Source organism: Centroberyx affinis, unplaced genomic scaffold (assembly GCF_046629955.1).
Source record: "Centroberyx affinis isolate AG114_WGS23_722 - 3 ecotype Tasmania unplaced genomic scaffold, CSIRO-AGI_Caff_v1 ptg000857l_1, whole genome shotgun sequence".
In the NCBI taxonomy this organism is placed as follows: domain Eukaryota; kingdom Metazoa; phylum Chordata; class Actinopteri; order Beryciformes; family Berycidae; genus Centroberyx; species Centroberyx affinis.
The window spans coordinates 332,612-353,086 of NW_027279451.1; the positions used below are offsets into that span (position 1 = coordinate 332,612).

Consider the following 20,475-nt stretch of genomic DNA (forward strand, 5'->3'; position numbering starts at 1 on the left):
CATAGATGCATTTATTATGAGTGCGTCGAGGATCCCATGTAAATGAGGACAGCCCGTGCAGGAGGTATGCATAACCCCTCCTCTCACTCTGCGATCTGTTACGTCCTCCCCCCTCCCCGGACCCAGCAGCATAGGAGCTGCCGTGCCTCGTCTTTCACGGAGATCCCGACAGCCGGAGTAATAGAGAAACCCTGTACAGCCATGGCAGAAAACGCCGGCTTGGAAAACCACCGCATCAAGAGCTTTAAAAACAAAGGACGCGATGTCGAGGTAAGACTGTGGCTAAATGCGATGGTAAATATACGACTCGAATTGGTTTTACGTAGAAAACGGCAGTCTTGTCAGGCCTCGTTGGGGAGCCTGGCCCCGGCTGTAACTGCCTAGCTACTAGCTCAGGGTTAGCTAATGTTAGCTATCGTGGAGAGTTCGCCATCAAAAGTCGCCATTGGCCTACATACAATAAGCCTTAACGTTAATTATACGATCGTTTTGAGTGCTACGCCATTGGCACCCGCGGTTGATCAGTGGCTCATAATCTGTCTTTTAAATAACTATCCAACCCCAAAACTGAATCGTCGAAATTGATGGAATTAAGGGCAGGCGATATTGCTGTCACTGCCAGCTAACTGCTAGTTAGCTAGCCGGTGAGCTAACGTCAGATGTTAGATATAGACCGGTCGCTAGCGAGGCAGGGCCCATGGTGAGCATCATTAAGCTTGATGATTGTTCTGTCTAGCTATCTGATGTTAATTAACAGTACCCTGTTACGATAGACACATGTAACATCATTTGGTAACAAATCAGTTGAGATTAAATAGCTTGGTTGGTCCATGTCCAGCCAACCCAAACCTTGCCCCTCCTTGTTGAGCTAGCCAGAGCTGCTAACGCTAGCTAATTAGCCAAGCTAGTAACGAGCTAACTGGCAGTGATGCCGTGACCTTAATTTTACGGTCTGTATGGATGTGACGAGTGACAAATGTTTCGCTAAATGCAGTGAAAGTCACGCGTCTCTGTAGTGTGGTTATATATTCCATATATGATAACATGGCTAACATTAACTAGCTAGTACCAGTGTTGACTGTAGCGGTAACTTGTCTGACGTTATATTTCATTAATCTCTGCAGGTCCAGGCCTAAAGTTAACCACTGTTCCAAATGGATAATCATATGTATTATCATACATACATTATCAAAACAACTTATAGGTGTAAGGTTATATGTGGTAGATGTCGACAGGTTATTTTATTGATTAGCTACAGACAGATCTATCAGAAACTCCAGGTATTGCCGCATCCTTCAAATTAAAAGTATAATTTAATATATGTGGCAATACTTCACGGATATGATCACGAGCATGATGTCCAAAGCATTTGGCAAAGGGATGTATAAGTACAAGCCAATAAATATACGTGAAGAGAATGGCGATGTTATATTGGGATCAAGACAGTCGTTATAATAACAAATCTCTTGAGTTGTTTGGATTATGTATCTATGTCTGAATTAATTTGTAAATGCGCATCTGCCCAAGTTTAATTTACGGCAAAAGGGTTTACCGGCAAATAGACACTCGCTTGTGTTGCACTGTTCTGATGTATAGATAATCCAGAGATGGTCCTTGGATAAATGTATGTCCGACAATGTGTCTTCTTATTCCGCACTGTGATGAGTGGAGTTTCACCATCAACTGTCCAAAAAACACAGATTGATGACCCACTGGTGGTTGTTTTGAAACGGAGAGGCAGTGTGACAAGCACATGGCTACTACTATGACAGACAGACATAGCCAAGTGCATTCCTGATGCTATTTCAGGCATCTTGGAGGTCTCACTTGGGTTTTCTCAAGAGCCTCTACACGAATTCGCGTTTTCCGAAGTGAGTGACACCGACTAAAGCAGGAAAGTTGCCACTTTGGGTTTTAGCCTATGTAGGTCAGCAAATCTTAAGACATAACAGATTGCTGTGGATTTTTGACACTAGGAACAGATTTGAGTGTGCCGAGCAGGAAAGTCTCAGATGATTCATGCACTGCTGCCTTGGCTCCTTCTTTGTTGTCTTCCTGGACATCATGTGGATGGGTTGTGATAGGTCACATGTCTTTATTTGCTTTTAGTGGTGCAGGTAATTGGACTTACCTATTCTTGTCAGGCATTGTTTTGATGTTTTGGTTCAGAGTGTTAACTGCTATGCCACTGTGGTCATGTTGTTTTTCTAAGCATGTAGTCTTTGTAATGTTGTAGGCACAGTCCATGGTCTGGGTACGGCAACCAGTAGGTCTTGGAAAATTAAGCCTATTTAAGTAGGTTACATTAATTCTGGCTGAACAGTTAGTCTGGATCATTGTGTGTTGATGTCTTGCTATTGGAGAAGGGACCTTTGCACATTCTTCTGGTCAGTGAGACAGCATGACTGTGTTCATCTGCAGCAGTTGGGAGACACATCTCTGCTCCTCACTCAGCTTCCTGAGTTAGTTATGACTGGCCCAGATTACGTAAGAGGCTATTTAGGAAGGCAATATGAACTGCTGCAAACAGTCACAAGATCTGAGACCATCTCAAACTGTTCTGGATGGACTGGAAACCCAGCAGACACACAAACACAGCAATTAGGCAAAATATTTTCTCACTTGTGCTGTTTTTCATCCCTGTCACTAGCCCATAGCTTTCTTACACCAAGTTGTTGTGTTGTTTCATATGCAAAACCAGGATTCTATACAAATTTACACTTGAGTTGGTGCTGTTGTTACAGTCAAATTAATCTGCTTACATGATATTATTCATGTATGCTAATTTAATATGGTTACTTTGGATTTAAGATACTGTGTAATGGCTTAGAGCTAGATACTGTTGTATCTTGCCACTCTTTTCAATGCAGTGTGATTTTTATTTTTTTAATTTATTTTATAGACACTGCTTTTTATTTTTCTATCATTTCACAGCAGCAAACTGAACTATAAGAACATCGGTATTACATCTTTGTCACACTTATGGTGCCTTTCCTGGAAAAAGTGTAACTATATGTAGTTGTAAATATACCATGACCTGTCTTAAGTCTGAAGTTTTTTTTGGCTGTGACACTCCTAGAGGTCACCGTGAGGTGAGAGAAACTATGTGGTTTAGATGACAATGGCGGGAAAAGGGGGAGGGTCACATTCAAGAGTTTATGTGAGAATGCAAGTGGGCTCAAATGAAACACAAATTTAGTAACATGATTATTGAATCAAGTTTAGAATTTTTTGATTTTCTTTAAATCAGGAGATATAATTGAAAGTTTTCCCCAAGAATTTGTCCTCCATCCTGTTATAAGAGGTCAAGACAAATGTTTTTTTATAAAATTGTTTCTCCTTTTATTTACTCTGTATTCCTTTGTTACAGACTATGAGAAGACATCGAAATGAGGTGACAGTTGAACTGAGAAAGGTGAGAAAAGATCTAGCATCTGTCTACACACACACACACACACACACACACACACATACACTGGACCTGGGTCAAAGAGTATCAACCTGCTTCAAGTTCCAGACAGGTGGGGTTTAACACATCAGGACAATTCAGATAATGCCAGCTGAGTTTCATATACTTTTCTGTGATTGTCTCTAGTACTGATTGTCTCATGTGGCAGACCCCACCCATCTAATACTCCAACTTCAAACAAACACCAACACCTATTTGCACTATTTCAGCTAAGTTTGGGACACACACACTAAAACCTGGATGAAAATATAGTCCAGCGTTGCAGGCCTGCCTATTTTCTACGTACAGTGGAGTGGACTGATGGGAAGTTCTCAGATACTTATCTTGAGGCAGATTGAATAGATTCAATTTGGTTGAATAGATCATTCACATCGCAGCTATTGTCACAATTCATGCTCAGAATCCTCATCTTAATATTACATGCTAGAAACTTAACGGTCAAGTCAGCGGTCAGTAGCTGCTGTGCACTTTCGGCCTTCCGCATTCATCGTTAGATCTCATAAATTTCATGTGTACAACAGACACCCAGGCTACTGTTACAGTGCTTTTCTCTGTTAAGTTATAAGTTCGTTTTTTTCCCTCGTCTCTCTTTCACATGCATGCGCACACAAGGCCGCACACATACTTCTCTGCTTCTCCAGCAGGCATTTTCACTCAGCTGCAAACATGGGTTCAGTTTCTCACCGGGCGTGCAGAATGATCTGTCTCCTAACCTCAGGGTAACCCTTAGGGTCAAGAGGTTAAGAGCGGTGTTTTCACTGCCTGTTCACTGCTCCAACCCTCCCCTCTGTGCCCTCAGTCATGGTTGACCTCTGTCCTGCCCACTGTAACCCCTCACCACTGACCTGGATTATTGATGCAGCTTTGTCTGGGGCCTATAGACTTCTAAATGTACTGTGCTCCATATCAGCCTAAATTATGCTGCTTGAGTTGTAAAATATATCAGTTACAGCCGAGAGGGCATTCATTACTGTAATTATGGGTATACTGGTGATGCAACTAGGTACAAGGTGCAGTTGAGAAAACAGCATATTCTTCGGTTTTATGGCTTTTATACATTAGTAACCAATGCATGTGCATTGACATTATTGTGTTTTTGTGTGGGGGTGGTGGTATTAGTGATGGTACAATTTTCTACCAACGTTGATGTAGTTAAACAATACTCCACCTAAAAACAAAATTCACACTTGATATTACTAGAATTTTGAACAGTTTAATCACGATTTGTGTCTGCAAACAAGTCTCCAAACCAGACAGAACTGAGCCTAGACTTTAGCCTGTGATGTGACACTTCAGAGCTGCTCCATTGACATTCACTTGGAGACAGCCTTTGTGGACACTGTGACAGCACCCGGTGGGATATTTCTGGGGATATTAGTACATTATCTGGGTCAGAGCTGCTAGCTAAAGCTCACTCGGAAAAAGAAGCTGAAAAATTCCACATAGGCCACATAGTCAATCTCAAATAGACCATCAGTGGAGCAGCTTCTGCAGGTGGTGTTTGATGACATCAGATTTAGCACCTTGATTCTTGTGGGTGAGATGGATGTCCATCTTCATGCACTGAGTACTGTCCAAGATCATAGGAATAAGTCAGGGTCTTTGCGGACGTTGAAAAATATTAAATCATATATTCTAAATTTCAATCCTTAAAAGGTCTTGAATACAGTTAAATGCAGCATTTTAAGTCTTAAATTAGGTTTTAGAGGTCTTAAAACGTTGCAGTTTCTTGGTGGTGTTTTTTGTCCTGAGAAATAAGCCCAGTCATGCCAACCTATGTTCTGCTGATAAGTCTGAAGTTGTTTTAATTTTCTCATTTATTTAAACTGCAAAACTGGTCTTATTTTTCATTCTAACTAGTATTAAAAAGTCTGCAATTTAATATCATGAAACTTGCTGACACAGGTAGGCTTCCCCTTTTAATGACTAGAGGAACACTGAGTTGGAGGCTGATTTAGGTTTGTGTGACAACCCACCTTAGGTCTCTTTTGTGTGTGTGTGTGTGTGCGTGTGTGTCCCAATGCCCCCTCGGCTTATTGAAGGACAAATTTTGTGCACATGCTTATTGGCTTTTGCTGAGTTGTTATCAGACGGAGTAGTTCCTCCGTAGTCTTCTGGAATAGGGAGGGTGTGTGTAGGTAGTGGAAGGTGAAGGTGCCCCCTGGTTCTGACTGGGAGCCAGACAAAACGACAGTGATTGAGGAGTACCTCTGCACTGCTGCCAAGCCAATGTTCTGTAAAAACCTGTGGCTGTTGGCAGTCCAACACAGGGTAAATTATCTTGGAAACTCCACAAACTATACAAGAAATCAGACAGAGCATGACAACATCACAACTTGATTTTGGGCTGTCTGAGCTGGTGATTCTTGGGACATTTGGGGAAAGTTTGCTGAGAATACTGGCAAAGTTTGCATACAACACAGTCTTCAGCAGAGTTTGGTAGTGCACAGACACAGCCAGGGGAAAAAAGATAGAGCGTCAGTGCCGTTTAGTGCTGAGGTGGTCTCGGGTCTAGCACATTCCATTCTGCTAGAACAGAGCAGAGTGAAGCACTGCGCTGGCTGATTAGTCATCAGTGACGCACGTCAGCACGATGCACAGGAATGTAGGCCAAAGGAATCTCCTCCTACCACTGACTCACATGCCCTGTGAACTGATTGTGTGTGTGTGTGTGTGTGTGTCTGTCTGTACGTACGTACGTACGTACGTGCGCGTGTGCATAATGCAGCTGCCTTTGATATCCTACTTAACATCAACCCGTGTGTCTCTTTATCCCACCTCTTTCCTTTCCTCCTCTGCTCAGCTGTGTGGCTATGCTTGCTTGGAGGTGGGTTGGGGATGGGTGAAATGTGATGCGAGTTTAGGGAGGATGTAGGTGCAGGGTCCTCCAAAAATCTGGGTACCGTAGGTGTATGACTGTTTGCCTCGTGGTTAAGCCTGCAGGCATATTTCTTTGGCTAACGCACTTAAATTGGGATTTCTAACATCTAGGCTATCCTCCAAAAAGTAAAAGTTTGATTCTGCAAATGGAAAAAAAAAAGTTTTTGAGGTAGGCCTAGATTCACTGTTACTTTAAGAATTCATGAATGCATTAATGAACTCTTTCATCTCTTCCCCTCCTTGCTTTTCTGTCTTTTTTTCCTCTGTCAGAACAAACGAGACGAACATCTACTGAAGAAGAGAAATGTCCCACAGGAGGAGAGTCTGGAGGACTCTGATGTCGACTCAGACTTCAAAGGAGTAAGTGTGTGGGCGTGTGTGGGTATGTGTGAGAGAGATAGATGCAGCGAGACTTTAACTGTCTGGATAAGAGGTCAGCAGGGTGACAATCAAGTGGGCAGTGGTTATGCGTTTCAAAATCATGTTAAAAGTGTGTGTGATACAGCAGAAATATTGGCTGAACAGGTTCAGGGTAGGGCTGCACGATATTGGAAAAAACTGACATTGCGATATCTTTTTATTCTGCGATATATATATATTGCTATATGAAAAAATACAGGAAATTTTACCAGATACATGCAGTGTGTTATTCATGTACAGATATACAATTAGCAATCATAATTTTCATCATTTGGGTACTTTAAAAGTATATCCTCTTCTAACAAAACAAACCCCCTTCCTACTTCTACCACACTCTGCCACCCCTCCAGAAATCAGCTTGGACTCCTCCACTACAAGGAGTGGAGAGAGAACAGGTGGAGAGGTATTTGGGAAAAACCACACATGTTTCTTAATAAACTTTACAAATGGACTTGTGTGTCACAGTTGTGTTATTTACATGTAATCTACCATTTCTAACAATGTTCAAATGTATGCTTAATCTGCGTGGTGGAAGATAAACAGGCCTCTGAGCGCAGCTGAGGATGGTAAAACTCTCAAACTCAAGCAACAGATTTATCTATATGCCAGCAAGATGTAAGTACAGATAGATCTGGATACTGCAAGTTTTGTGTGTGTGTATTAAGCGTTTCTTACATTAGGGCACGGACCAGCCCCGTGACAGTAACTTTTTAACTTTTAACCAGCACCGGGACGAGGTGCCGCTGATAACGGGAATACACGCACACTCAAAAGCCGCCTCACATAACTGAACGCCTGCCTCTAGCATCCAGGCGACATTATCTGTGGCAGTAGCCGCGTTGCATACATGTTTACAGGCGGGTGATACGCAGACTCTGTATGCACAGCGTTCAGTTCGCTATGTGCTCTGGTGAAGGGGTGCACTTGATCAGTTTGTCAAACAACCAAAACAGGCACCGCTCATTTTCAGGTTGTGGTAGGCGACTAGTGGGGCCTGCTTTGGTTGTTTTATAAATCGATGAAGTGCACCCCTTCACCAGAGCACATTGGGAACTGATCAAACTCTGTGTACCCAAGAACCCTTAAATCGGACTAAATTACGTAATATAAGACAGACTTTTCTTGTAGATTAGTCATGGAAAATTAGAACCTTGCGAATTTTCCTTTTGTATCAAGCAGCAAAAAAGTTGTAGCATGATGTGTTTGAGTTAATTTGCCTTACTTGACATTGCGCATCCTGCAGTGTGACTATTGCACATGCACACATCGCGATGTCGATGCTGAAACGATATATCGTGCAGCTCTAGTTCAGGGAGGATAAAAGATTTATTTATTTTTTCTTGCAAATAAAGGCATTTACTATACAAATTGGACAGGAATTTCAGAGTGCATTTTCATTTACTTTTCGTGATTTGAATAAAGTTGGCAGAGAAACCTTTCATTCTACCACATCGATGGAAGAGTTGGGATAAACAAAGTTTCGGTTTACATAAACTTGTTGCCCAATAGATTAATCAGGAGGTCTTAGCCTCGCAGATGCTGAACTCTACAGAGAAGAATGTGGAAAGCATTCTCTCTTGCTGCAGTACGTCATTTGAATGTTCCCTCTGGTCTCTCCAGAGGGAACATTCGGTGACGTGATGTATATGGGCAGCTCATGGCGATATAGTGAGCGAAATGTGCTTCTCTCTAAAAGCCCCTTGACTTCTCTGACTGACGGCCTTTCAGTAGCTTAATGAAATGATGAGGAATGGCCTGCAAAACAAGCCAATGTATTATGTGTGCTAATGATGAATTGGCTTGGCAGTCTCAATCTGTGAGCTAACAGGGCTGTAGCAGCATTAGCAAGAACAAAAATGTGCCATTTTAAAAACACATCCAAGCCACTTCATCTAGCCTTATCGTTTCCTCTTTGTGTTAAGTCAGCTGGGGCCTATAATTGACAGTTGGGAGTGATGGTTATTCTCCTTTCATGATTTACTATGCTTAATCAATTTTAACAATGCTAACATCCCAACCCCCCCTCTCTCTCTCTGTGCAGCAAAATGTTACGCTTGATGCCATCTTACAGGTAAGGCTCAACATCATGGCAAATCTTTGTGATGCTTTTTCACATCTACCACCACTAGCCCCCTACTGTGGATTAATTATGTTGTAACATGTCCTCTGGCCTTTTCCCTCTCTCACCGAAGAACGCCACCAGTGATAACGCAGTTGTCCAGCTCAGTGCCGTACAGGCTGCCAGGTGAGGGAGTCATAAACGCATACACACACAGAAACACGCTTGCCAATTTTGTTTCTATTTAAAGGTCTTGACATTTCTTTTCCACTGTTTGTCAGAAAACTCCTCTCGAGTGACAGAAACCCCCCCATCGATGACTTGATAAAATCTGGGATCCTGCCCATTCTAGTCAAATGTCTGGAGAGGGATGACAAGTAAGTCCACTTCCAAACCACTTCCTGATTGCCTCCAGTGTTACGACTGTGTCTCAGAAGAGATGAACTGACTCAAAGTGGTAGTCGATAGACCAAAAGCCGCTGTGCAGTATGTCATGGATTCTAGACATTGCAGCATCAAGTCTACGCATGAACCGAGGCTTTGTGTGCACGAGGGTGTTCGTCCCCTGCTGTGACACACGTGAGAGTGTGGGGGTGGGGCACGGGGCAGTTGGCTGGTCCCCTCGTTCTGGGCCAAGCCAAATAAAACAGCATTCCTGTCTCTCGGAGTTCCCCTATTCCCAGGACCTTGTGTTCAGCGAGGGGGGAGAGGGAATAGTCGGGGTGGAAGAACTTGGGGAGTTGTAAGGATTTTACCATGGCAACCCATGACGGATGGTGTCATGTTAAAATGGTATACTGGCTTAATTTTTGAAAATTAATGATATTTTTGAGAACATGCTAAACGCCAGGAAACGCACTGTAACTCATGGGCTCCTGCATTCATCAAGAGAACATAAATACCTCTCTAGGTGGCAGCAGCATTACAGCATACAGCCAGCGCAGCCCTGTGGCATTGTGAAGTACGAAATTGCAATGACACATGCTGCATCAAAATGTTTCATAACAGTGAGTATCGTTTTGTGTGAACAAGAGCAGAAAAAGTGTGCCATGCTTTTCTGAGTTCTTCACTTTCACGGTAAGGGTTAGCGCTCCCCAGAAATAAAAAAGCAATACATCCTTGCACTACAGCTCTGGTCAGCAAGCCTTTCATAGTATATTAGTTTGGCCATCAGGTACTTGGCAGAGTATGGCTGCTGCTGAATTCTACCATGACCAACCCTTTTTACGTATGGCTCTGCAGCCACCAGTGAGTCTATAATTCTATCTTAAAAAATCTGGTAATATTTATTTTATTTTATTTTATTTTATTTTATTTTATTTATCCTTTATTTAGCCAGGAAGGTCCCATTGAGATACAGGATCTCTTCTTCCAGGGAGTCCTGGTCAAGATGGCAGCTTGACTGATAAAGCTAAATCTATGAGTGATTTCTTCCCCCAGCAAAGTTTACGTATCTTACTTAAAACAAATCGGAGTTAAAGCAGCAGTGTTGCGTTTATAGGTACATTATTTACTCAGTTTAGGCATGGACACTGTGTGTTTGGCTTACTTACTAACGTTGGCTCATCAGCCGGCTGGCACACAGCAGGTGCTGCTTGTGGCACACGAAAACTGCGAATACTGGAAAATTCCACAACCCAGAAATGGACATACTTTTAATAGCTTCCAAGTGGTTTTTGGTCATGCAAAGGAAATTATTTTGTCACAGAATATTTACTTACATTGCAAATTCTTCTATTTATTTATTCTGCACCTCATTTATAATAGCAGAGGGATGACTTGGCTTAACATATTGACAGTGCCACCTAGAGATGTTCTGTCAGTGAATGCATGGTCCTGGGTTACAGTCAGGTCAGAAAACTAACTCTTATGCCCACAGGCCTCCACAGTGGCTGGTAATCACAACAAGCAACAGACCCTCTTACTATTTTACTTCCCAGCTAAAGCTTAAGAATGGAGCAGGACTTCCAAATGATGGTTGGTTGCCTGCTGGAGTGTTTGATAGGGTAGACAGACTTACCACCCATAGCCAAAATTACCAGCATTTGGCTGGTGGGTGGTGTGAACATTGCACCCTGGGGAGCGTGTGATTTCTAATATTTTGTGTTACCTCAAGAACAAAATTATTTTGTTTCTATAGTCTTCCCCTTTAAGCACAGCTACAGTATATTTTTCCCTGAGAAAAATACTTATTCATGAAAGTTCCACCGGTTGCAAGGCACAAGACCCTGTGCGTTGATGAGCAATGATGCTTCTTCTGATTAAAATAGGTTGGAGGTACATCGCTCCACAAATGTTTTGCAAAGCCCTTTTCGAACTGCAAGCCCAAAGGCAGTCAAGTAGATTAGCTGCTTAGAGGAAAGAGATATAGTAGTCAGTCTACTATTAGTCAGTCTAATAGTCAGTCTTGAAGAGATTGCAGTGGCAGCCGCAGTAAGGGGGTGAGGGTGGGATTGCTTTTCACCAGGATTCTTTCATTCCCTCCCCCTGTCCCACTCTTGAACCCTTGAAATTGGTTTCTCCCTTCAACTTGTTCACATTTTCTCTCTAACTGGTTCTGCCTTCCCTCTCCTGCAGCCCCTCCCTCCAGTTTGAGGCAGCCTGGGCTCTGACCAACATTGCCTCTGGGACGTCGGCGCAGACTCAGGCTGTGGTTAAATCCAGTAAGTTGACCCTGCGCCCCGTCTGTTCCGCTGTTATCCCTGCGGTCTGTTTGTGTATTGTCTGCGAATCATTGAGCCAACATGTTTATTTGTTTTTCCCTCAATGGGGCATGATCATTTATACAGTCACACAGTGATGTCATCATCACATCATGCCTCACAACACCTCTTAGCTGTTGTAAAAGCATGGCATTGAGTGGCTTATTGCTTTTTACAAAATGGCGGAAACAGACTGCTGTATTTATAAAAAAAAATAAAAATAAAAAAAAAGCAAATGTTCAATAAATCCTATTAATCAATAATAGTTCAAATATAAACGATGAAATAAAAAAATAAAATAATTAAATGTTGCTCTTCCATCATGAATTATATCTCTTGAAGAGTAGTTAAACAAAGTTGTTGCCAAGCAACACATGAGCGCCAGTATATGGGTTATTTTTGCTTGGCTAATATTTAGATTAAGCATTATTTAGACTAACTGTTAAGCAAGTGAACTGTAATGGAGTCATGAGTTTATGTTTATTGGATACTTTACACTGGTTTTGAATGTGACTTAGCCAATCAGAACTGAAGACTATTTGTTTTATCATGTCACACTGGGCATGTTGTTGAAGTGTTGACGTTTCTGTGTAGATGCAGTTCCCTTGTTCCTGCGGCTGCTCCACTCTCCCCACCAGAACGTATGTGAACAGGCCGTATGGGCTTTAGGAAACATTATAGGTGAGTAACGTCCTCAGTTAGACGTGTGTGTGTGTGTATACTGCTTGTGTGTAACTATACAGAGTAATGTTGACCTCTGCCCCTTGCCTGCCCAGGCGACGGTCCGCAGTGCAGGGACTACGTCATCTCCCTGGGCGTGGTCAAGCCCCTGCTCTCCTTCATCAACCCCTCAATCCCCATCACCTTCCTCCGCAACGTCACTTGGGTCATTGTGAACCTCTGCCGCAACAAGGACCCACCACCGCCCATGGAGACTGTACAAGAGGTGGGACAGTAGTGTGTGTGTGTGCATGTGCCAGACAGATGGCCCTGTTGATTTGCAGTTGACTCTGTGACAGCAGGCTGAGTCACACAGAGTTTTTTCTGCTTCCTCTTCAGCAGCCAAATCAGCCTCATCACCCTGGGGAATGTCTAGATATAAAGCACTCAAGGCGACATTTGAAGTCTGGTTTTGACAGCTCTTCCTCCTTGTTTTTTCTCCTTTCATTCTGCCTCATTTCTGCTTCCATCCCTCTGTCTATTCCTCTGCCTACATCCCACCCACTCACTACCTACTTCTCTCTCTCTCTCCTTCCCCCTCTCTCTCTCTGTCTCTCTCTCTTACAGATTTTGCCCGCCCTCTGTGTGCTAATATACCACACCGATATAAATGTAAGTATCAAAGCAAAGAGAGATTATCACGATCATTTACAATTTGGTAATTTCTGTAGTCATGAAAGGATAACACTGGTGTAATTTTAGTCTGTTTTCGTAATTGCTATTATTGCCCATAAAGAGTCTAAACCCATTGATGTATTTGCCACAGCGATGAGCTACTACTGCCTGTTCTACTGCAGGTTTGCCCTACCTCCCAGAAGTCATAGGCTCCCATTGTTTTCAAAAATAAATTAAAAACCGCTTGCAGAGACATACTAGTTCCTTGACTAATGTAATGCATAAACAAAAACATTACAGTTTTCTGCAGGCAGCACGGCAGTTTTGTTGTTTAGCAGTTCCTTCTAAGAAGTAACAGTAAATGCATTATACATTGACAGTAGTACATGGTGCTAAAGGTTTGTGTGTGTGTGTTTAGATCCTAGTAGACACGGTGTGGGCTCTGTCCTATCTGACGGACGGCGGCAACGAGCAGATCCAGATGGTCATCGATTCTGGTGTTGTCCCGTTTCTTGTGCCTCTCCTCAGCCACCAGGAGGTCAAAGTTCAGGTCAGACTTTGTTGTATGAAACCATTTAATTAGCTTATGCCTTTTGGCTGCAGCAAGGTGATTATTTATTACCAATTTACTAATTTGAAGTTTTCCATTGTCCTGTTGTTGGTGGCTACTTGTTCCTCTTGCCACCCTGCAGACAGCGGCTCTGAGGGCAGTCGGGAACATTGTGACAGGGACAGACGAACAGACACAGGTTGTGCTCAACTGTGATGTCCTGTCGCACTTCCCCAACCTGCTTACACACCCCAAGGAAAAGATCAACAAGGTAACACAATTACTATCATATACCCCACCGCCTCAGGCCATAGGACTATTGGACCTTTATCTCACTGTCTCACTTGTCTGTGATTGGTTGATTCTCTATAGTGCCTGGTTTTGACCATATCTGATTGCTCTGTTTTTGTAGGAAGCCGTCTGGTTCCTGTCCAACATTACAGCTGGGAACCAGCAGCAGGTCCAAGCTGTGATCGATGCTGGACTGATCCCCATGATCATTCACCAACTGGCCAAGGTGTGTGTATGAGTTTGTGTGTGATGGAAGGAGAGAAAGAGAAAACATATTTCCTTGAGCTTGTGCCCATTTCTTTGTGGACATTCTTTTTGTGCACATATATTTTTCTCACTGCTGCCTAAATAGTAATAGAGGGCGAGGTGAGGTGAATGAATTTTCTTAGTGTAATTTCTATAGTGACCGGTCATCCTACAGTTGACCTGACTGTGTTTGACATACTTTCAACACAAGACAGGTTTGTCACTAATAATCTAATACTCTCAAACTCAATTTTGAGCTTTCTCAACGGATGGTACCAGTGTCTTAACTAATCAGTTGCAATGGCAGAATGTAGGCCTAGATATAAATTCTCTGTATTCAGTTGCATTCACACATTCTATGTTTTGTAGCCGGTGAAACAACACAATTCCGACGCGGAAGCTGAGCACAAAGGTGGCCTCGATCTTCTGTGTGCTTTGGGATTACGGTGATGTAGAAAAGACTTGCCTATGTGTCCACACATTAGTGACAGCCTGTCTCTCTGCAGGGCGACTTTGGCACTCAAAAGGAGGCTGCGTGGGCCATCAGCAACCTCACCATCAGTGGGAGGAAAGACCAGGTGAGCTGGGCTTTGGGACCAACACAAGGCTGTGGCAATCTGCTGCTTGTTCCTCAATAGCTTTACGGCCATGATGTGTTTATGGGCTTTTGTTTTATTGAAATTGGCCGATAGTACAGTAGAAGGTTGTTCATTCAAATTTCTGAAACCTGACCTAATGCATGACATGGCTACGCAATTAATCCTGTGTAATCGTTTGTTAAAATTTTAGTTTCCACTACTAATAATGTCCGTTTTTAAATAGTCAAGATGTTTATGTAACATAAAAATGCAGAAAAATAGTTTTGTCAAATCATAAAGGTGTGATCATTATTAATAATTATAATCACAATATTTACAGTTGGAACAATTGGAAAAAACATTTTATCTACAATCATGCAGCCATAGGCATTCCCCAAATGGGCAAATTGGGGAAAAAATTGACAAGCAAAACTGTTTTATTAATTGTGTGCAATTTTGAACATCATTGATACACTTAAAGAATGTATAAGACTATACAGTTTTCACAATGCAATTAATGTTTAATCGTACAATACTGCATAATTTCAATAGTATACTGTATGTTTAGAGGTGTTAGAACCATTTCTTTTGAAGAAACAGAACTACCACTACGCCCTTTTCTTCAAGGATTCAGCTAAGCGATGTTTTGTATAGTTATTAAATCATTGTGACTGAAGATCAAGGACATTTTCCACATTTGTAACCATGTACCTATGTTGTAATCAAGTATGGATGTGGTGTGTATGTGTGGGTTTGTGTAGGTGGAGTTCCTGGTTGAGCAGAATGTGATCCCTCCGTTCTGCAACCTGCTGTCGGTGAAGGACTCCCAGGTGGTGCAGGTCGTCCTGGACGGCCTGAAGAACGTGCTCATCATGGCCGGAGACGAGGCCAGCACTATCGCTGAGATCATAGAGGAGTGCGGAGGTCTGTATCTGAAATTGAGTTTGTTAGAGATGGACATGAATGACATTAAATCTTTTGTGAAATCAGAGCGCATGTTTGGCTTTTAAACAAGTTATTTGTACAATAGTTTGTTGGATTACTGTAACTTCTTTTAATTTCTTTTACTGTCAAATTCACCCTTAATTTCTACCCTATTTGCCACCTTGCTCTTAATGGGTACAAGATTTACTCCATCTGGTACAAATGAATCATTATGACTGCTTTATTCATTCATCTTCATCTGTTACTGTTACTCTAACTGGTTAGAATGATTATTTAAAGCTATTTGAAAGTTGTCATTGGAAAATGTGACGCAATTTTGTGAGGACTAGAAGATGTAAGATGTGTAGATGAGAAGTAAAAGTATTATCTGCTTTAGGTGATGCAGAAACGGGTATAGATGACGGATCTGTTTTATATATAGGTGTTACTCTTGAATCTACAACAGAACTTATATTGCAGTAGTGGAATTTCTATCAAATTATAGCATTTATATATCACTTGGGCCTACTTTAGTCTTCTGTTCACTTAACATTCATGTCGCTCTGGATTGTTTTCCACCTCTTTTCCTTCTGGGCAAATGAGTGCATGCTTTCATAGCCTATTGAGCAGTAAGGCACATTGTATTAAATGGGGAATAGATCAACTGTTTGCTTGGTCAATTAGATAAGGTCTATTAGATTAGATTAAATTGTGTAATCGATCGAGCTGTGGAAGTTAATGAACAAGCCCGTTCCCAGTACTCATACATTTGTCAATGATGAAGGAAGTGTTGTGTCTGAACTTCATTTTGTCGTCTTTCCAACTCACTGCAGGTCTGGAGAAGATAGAAAATCTGCAGCAGCATGAGAATGAGGATATCTACAAACTAGCCTTTGAGATTATTGACCAGTACTTCTCAGGAGATGATGTAAGTTTGCCTACATTCATAGACTCATTGAGTGTTTTTCCTATACAGATAACAGTTGGCTTATCCTGCCATGATCTCACCATGTGTCTCCTTTCCCTTTTCAGATTGATGAAGATCCAAGCTTGATCCCCGAAGCCACTCAAGGAGGGACCTTCAACTTCGATCCGGCTTCCAACATGCAAACAAAGGAGTTTAATTTCTAAAAGCCAGGATGTGTTTGGTTCAACCAGCTGCACGGGTACTCTGTAATCACCCCAGACATTCATCCATCTCTCCTCCAACCTGGCAACCTGGTACCGAAGGATTTACTTCAAGCATCACTTCAACATGGAAACTCACTATTGAAGGATTTACCCACCCCACCTCTGCACTGCGGGGTGTTTGTGAAATGGTCATCCTTCACGAAATATGGCAACCCTACATAGGAGTCCTGGTCATTCGTTAAGCACCATCACAACTGGCAACCTGCATCCGGAGGATTGCCAGCATTTTTTGCCAGTGCTTCTAAATATCACATGAAATTCGAACCAGAAGGAAGAAAAGCCTTCGTGGCAAGTTTTTAATTGCCAAATGTCAGTCTTCACAATGACAAAACACAAGCACATTTTCAGACACAAAACATACACACACACACACACTGTTTGACACCTAGAATTTGTGTGCATACTTCTGTTAGAAGCATCATATCACTTATGGGGGAAGAAATACTGCTGTTTGTTTGTGGTTTATTTTTGTGCTTTCCCTCCCCTGGATTGTCCTCTGGTGTTACTTCACCCACACGTGCACGCACACTCACATACAATTCTACGCACACACACACACACACACACTCTTAGTCACACAGATACCAGATGGCCGGGCAACCCAATAACCCTCTCTCACCCAGTTTAAAGAGTTAATCCCAGAGCTAAGCCATGAACTACCACGGACCCCCACTGCCCTCCCAGGACCGTCCTGGGATAGGTGGAGGGGTGAAAGGGCTCTACGGCAAAAAGAGGATTCCGTGGCAGACTGACTGACGGGACTTCTGACTCAATGACGTCACTTTTTTTGTGTGACCTCTGTTCTCAAACTTAATGATGTTTATTTCAAAAAAGATCATCAAAAATGTGAAGAAAAATGCCATATACATTTTTTTTTTTTCAACACACAACTGTAAATTTTATTTTTTTTTGCTCTAATTAAGCAGAGCAAGAACAAAGTTTGCTTTTACGGATGTGGAAACCTGTCACGGGAGGAAGCACCTATGGGTGAAGGCGCAGAGACTTCAGAGAAGAGGAACACGTCAGCTGTAGCCTTTGCCCCCCGCCCCACAGGACATACATCTCTGCAGCACAAAGCTCGGTCGTGTCCCGTAGGAAGTGATCTCTCTTCTTGGAACTCTCCTGTAATGTGAAACTAACCAGGGGGTTTAACGTCAAAAACGTCGAGCTAAAAATCGACCCGAATCGCTTATCCGATCTCCAAGTTATTCTATTTGAATTCTTTTAAAATCTCTCTTCAAAAAATATATATATATATATTTTAGATGAACAACATATGTTTTGGCTTCTTCTGGTTGAGGCTGTGGAGCTTCCTTTTTTTTTTTGTTTGACTTTATTTTATTTTTTTCTTCAGTCTTATGCACACGTCTGAGAGGTATATTGGTGTCTCTGCCTGCAGAAAGGGACCGATACTCACTGAAGACTAGACTTACTGAGGAGTACAGGTCCACTGACCTTTACAGTACTTTACTACTTTTGATGAAGAGGTCACATGTCATCACCGATTTGAATAATTGTACAAAAAATGTGATGTGTATCTCTCCTTGCCGTCTCATGAATATATGAATATATTTACATAAAGCCTGTACAAAGCTGCTGCAGCTGACAGTCATTGGATGGACTTTTCAGAACGATAACCTTACTGTCAAAGATGGTTGGGGAGGTTTTTTTTTTTTTTGTTAAAGCAATATTTCTTTGTTTTATTTTTTTTTAACATGCATATGTATTGTGATGACATGCTGATAAATTGGAGGCTTGTTTTTTTTTGTTTTTTTTTTCCTAGTGGTGACGGGCTGTTTAATTGTACCGTCCCATGTCCCAGTTGGTCTCCGGGGTTTGGGCTGGAGGTGTAAAACTCTGACCCAAACCCTAGACCTGGTCTTGAAGACTTCATGATCCTCTGTTTGGCTGCTAACTACTGAGAGGGGGTCACAGCAGGGGGGGAGGGGGGTGGGAGGGGTGTCATGCTGGGGTTTTAAATAGTGGTTGGGGGTATTACAAGCAGCCCAGGCTTGTTTTCGGGACTAGCTGTTTATTACTGATGAACAAAACTATAGAGAGGGTGTACAGTCATGAACTAGCAGACTAGACCGAGCCACTTTAAAGATTTACAATTTCGTTGCCTTGTATCTGAAACGGATACAAGCTTATGTTTGTTGCAAGATTTTTACTTGCTAATGAAAAGTTGTTTTAAATAAAATAATAGAAGAAAAGCAACAGACAGCGTTTTGGCCTCTGATTGTTTATATCTTTTTATAAATTTTAGATTGAATTCTTCTCTTTAAGGTGGCTCATTGATGCTTTCAACTCTTGTGCATATTAAAGACAAGAATGAGTTGAAATTCATTGTGCCTTTTGTTTTTCATTTCTACAAATACAAGTTTTCTCTGAAAGGACACACTGAAGAAAGCACTAAAACGCTTTGAGCAATTGGAGAATTTTTGCAAATGGGAGATGTGAATATTATGTGATCTCCCCATCATTGGAGTTTGCCATGGGAATGGTCAATGGTGCTCTCTGCTGTGGAGAGTTATTGTTCTACTCCCATCTTATTCACTGAACATTGTAATCCATTGTAACACACCATTCCTCCCACCCATTACCCATGCACACCACAAATCATCATCGCCATATTCTTTCAATCAGGGGATTTTGATATCATTTCCTCTCATCTCGCCCTCAGGACATGATCTGTGTTACTGATCCTAACCAAAATAAACTTGCTGTTTAGCCGTTCGATCCTCCCTGCTGCAAGTGTTGTGATTCACACACAGTAGTCAAATTTTAGTTGTGTGAGTGTGAAAGTGAGAGTACGCTTTTAACTGGAATGGATTTGGATGTGAATGGATGTGAGAACCAGTGTGTATTTTTTTTTCATGTCCATGAGTTTTTAAGAACTTGAATTCCTTAAGAAAATATGGACCGCTGTGTCACTTCCTCCAGGTAACTTGACCCAACATAAAATATCAATTTAGTAATTTAGTATTTAAGTACTTTGACTCCTGCATCTACCATTTTTTCTGAGGCGCATCTTTACCATTGCATAATTGAAACATTTGCCTTTGTCAGCAACAAATAGAAGGAATCCTAAAAGAATGAGGGTGATGGGGCCATTAGCTGTCCATGGTCCTGAAAAGGTAGGCTGCAAAATTCCTCCTTGTAGGTGATGATGTATGTGCATTTCCCTGACCACCTAGGCCTATTAGACAGTCAGAACAGAGCTGTATGGAAGGCCAAAGGCAAGGCACGTTTACTCCCCGTCTAATTGCTGGATTCTGCCGCTCTAACACATTTTCAAAGCTCACTAGACGGTAGACTTTTGAAGGGCTGTTTTTGTTATGAACAAGTTTGATGTGAAAGTGGCATACTTTCAGTTGGCCGTCTCCAAGTATGTGTCGTGAACACACTGACTGGTGGGTGATTATTAACTTTGCAGACACGGAAATAGGGCTGCCCGGGAAGTGTGACAAAACGCGCGTCAATCAGGCACAATCAGATAACAAGCCGGCCAGTGGAACATTAATTCATTATTAATTAATTAATAACACTGCTGTGACCCGGATTCCGACAGAGAAAGTTCAGTTTGCAGTCTCTGCCTCAAAACAATAACACATGCTGTCCACTGGATGAGGGGGTAAACCCGGTCCTAGGGCATTTGCGCGCGGATTTACAATGACCAGCTTGGCCACTGAATAACACACACAGTTCATGACTTCATCAACCAGGAGTTTCCAAAGTACAATTTTATCAAGCTGAGTTCTGCGTTCGATTACTGTGGCCTTTCGGTCACGTGATATTGTTTTTCTCCTCACTTCCGCAAACAGTCGGGG

General features: G+C 42.1%; 1 protein-coding gene across 1 annotated transcript; it reads left to right on the top strand.

Moving 5' to 3' along the window:
* Positions 1-165: 165 nt before the first annotated feature.
* Positions 166-18,569, top strand: kpna3 (karyopherin alpha 3 (importin alpha 4)). Its single transcript, XM_071521080.1, has 17 exons — positions 166-270; positions 3,371-3,415; positions 6,620-6,709; positions 8,811-8,840; positions 8,962-9,014; positions 9,110-9,205; positions 11,406-11,491; positions 12,125-12,211; positions 12,307-12,476; positions 12,818-12,862; positions 13,284-13,415; positions 13,558-13,686; positions 13,828-13,932; positions 14,459-14,530; positions 15,292-15,454; positions 16,288-16,382; positions 16,487-18,569. The coding sequence occupies exons 1-17, from the start codon at positions 202-204 to the stop codon at positions 16,583-16,585; spliced, it is 1,566 nt and encodes a 521-aa protein (XP_071377181.1). The 5' UTR covers positions 166-201; the 3' UTR covers positions 16,586-18,569.
* The last annotated feature ends 1,906 nt before the right edge of the window (positions 18,570-20,475 follow it).

What these genes read in the sequence shown, in the direction of transcription:
- kpna3 (XM_071521080.1), top strand. Translation starts at nt 202, where the DNA reads ATGGCAGAAAACGCCGGCTTGGAAAACCACCGCATCAAGAGCTTTAAA. An exon ending in AGTGCCGTACAGGCTGCCAG is followed by an intron (nt 9,015 to 9,109) that starts GTGAGGGAGTCA and finishes ACTGTTTGTCAG; the next exon opens with AAAACTCCTCTCGAGTGACA. An exon ending in AGTACTTCTCAGGAGATGAT is followed by an intron (nt 16,383 to 16,486) that starts GTAAGTTTGCCT and finishes TTCCCTTTTCAG; the next exon opens with ATTGATGAAGATCCAAGCTT.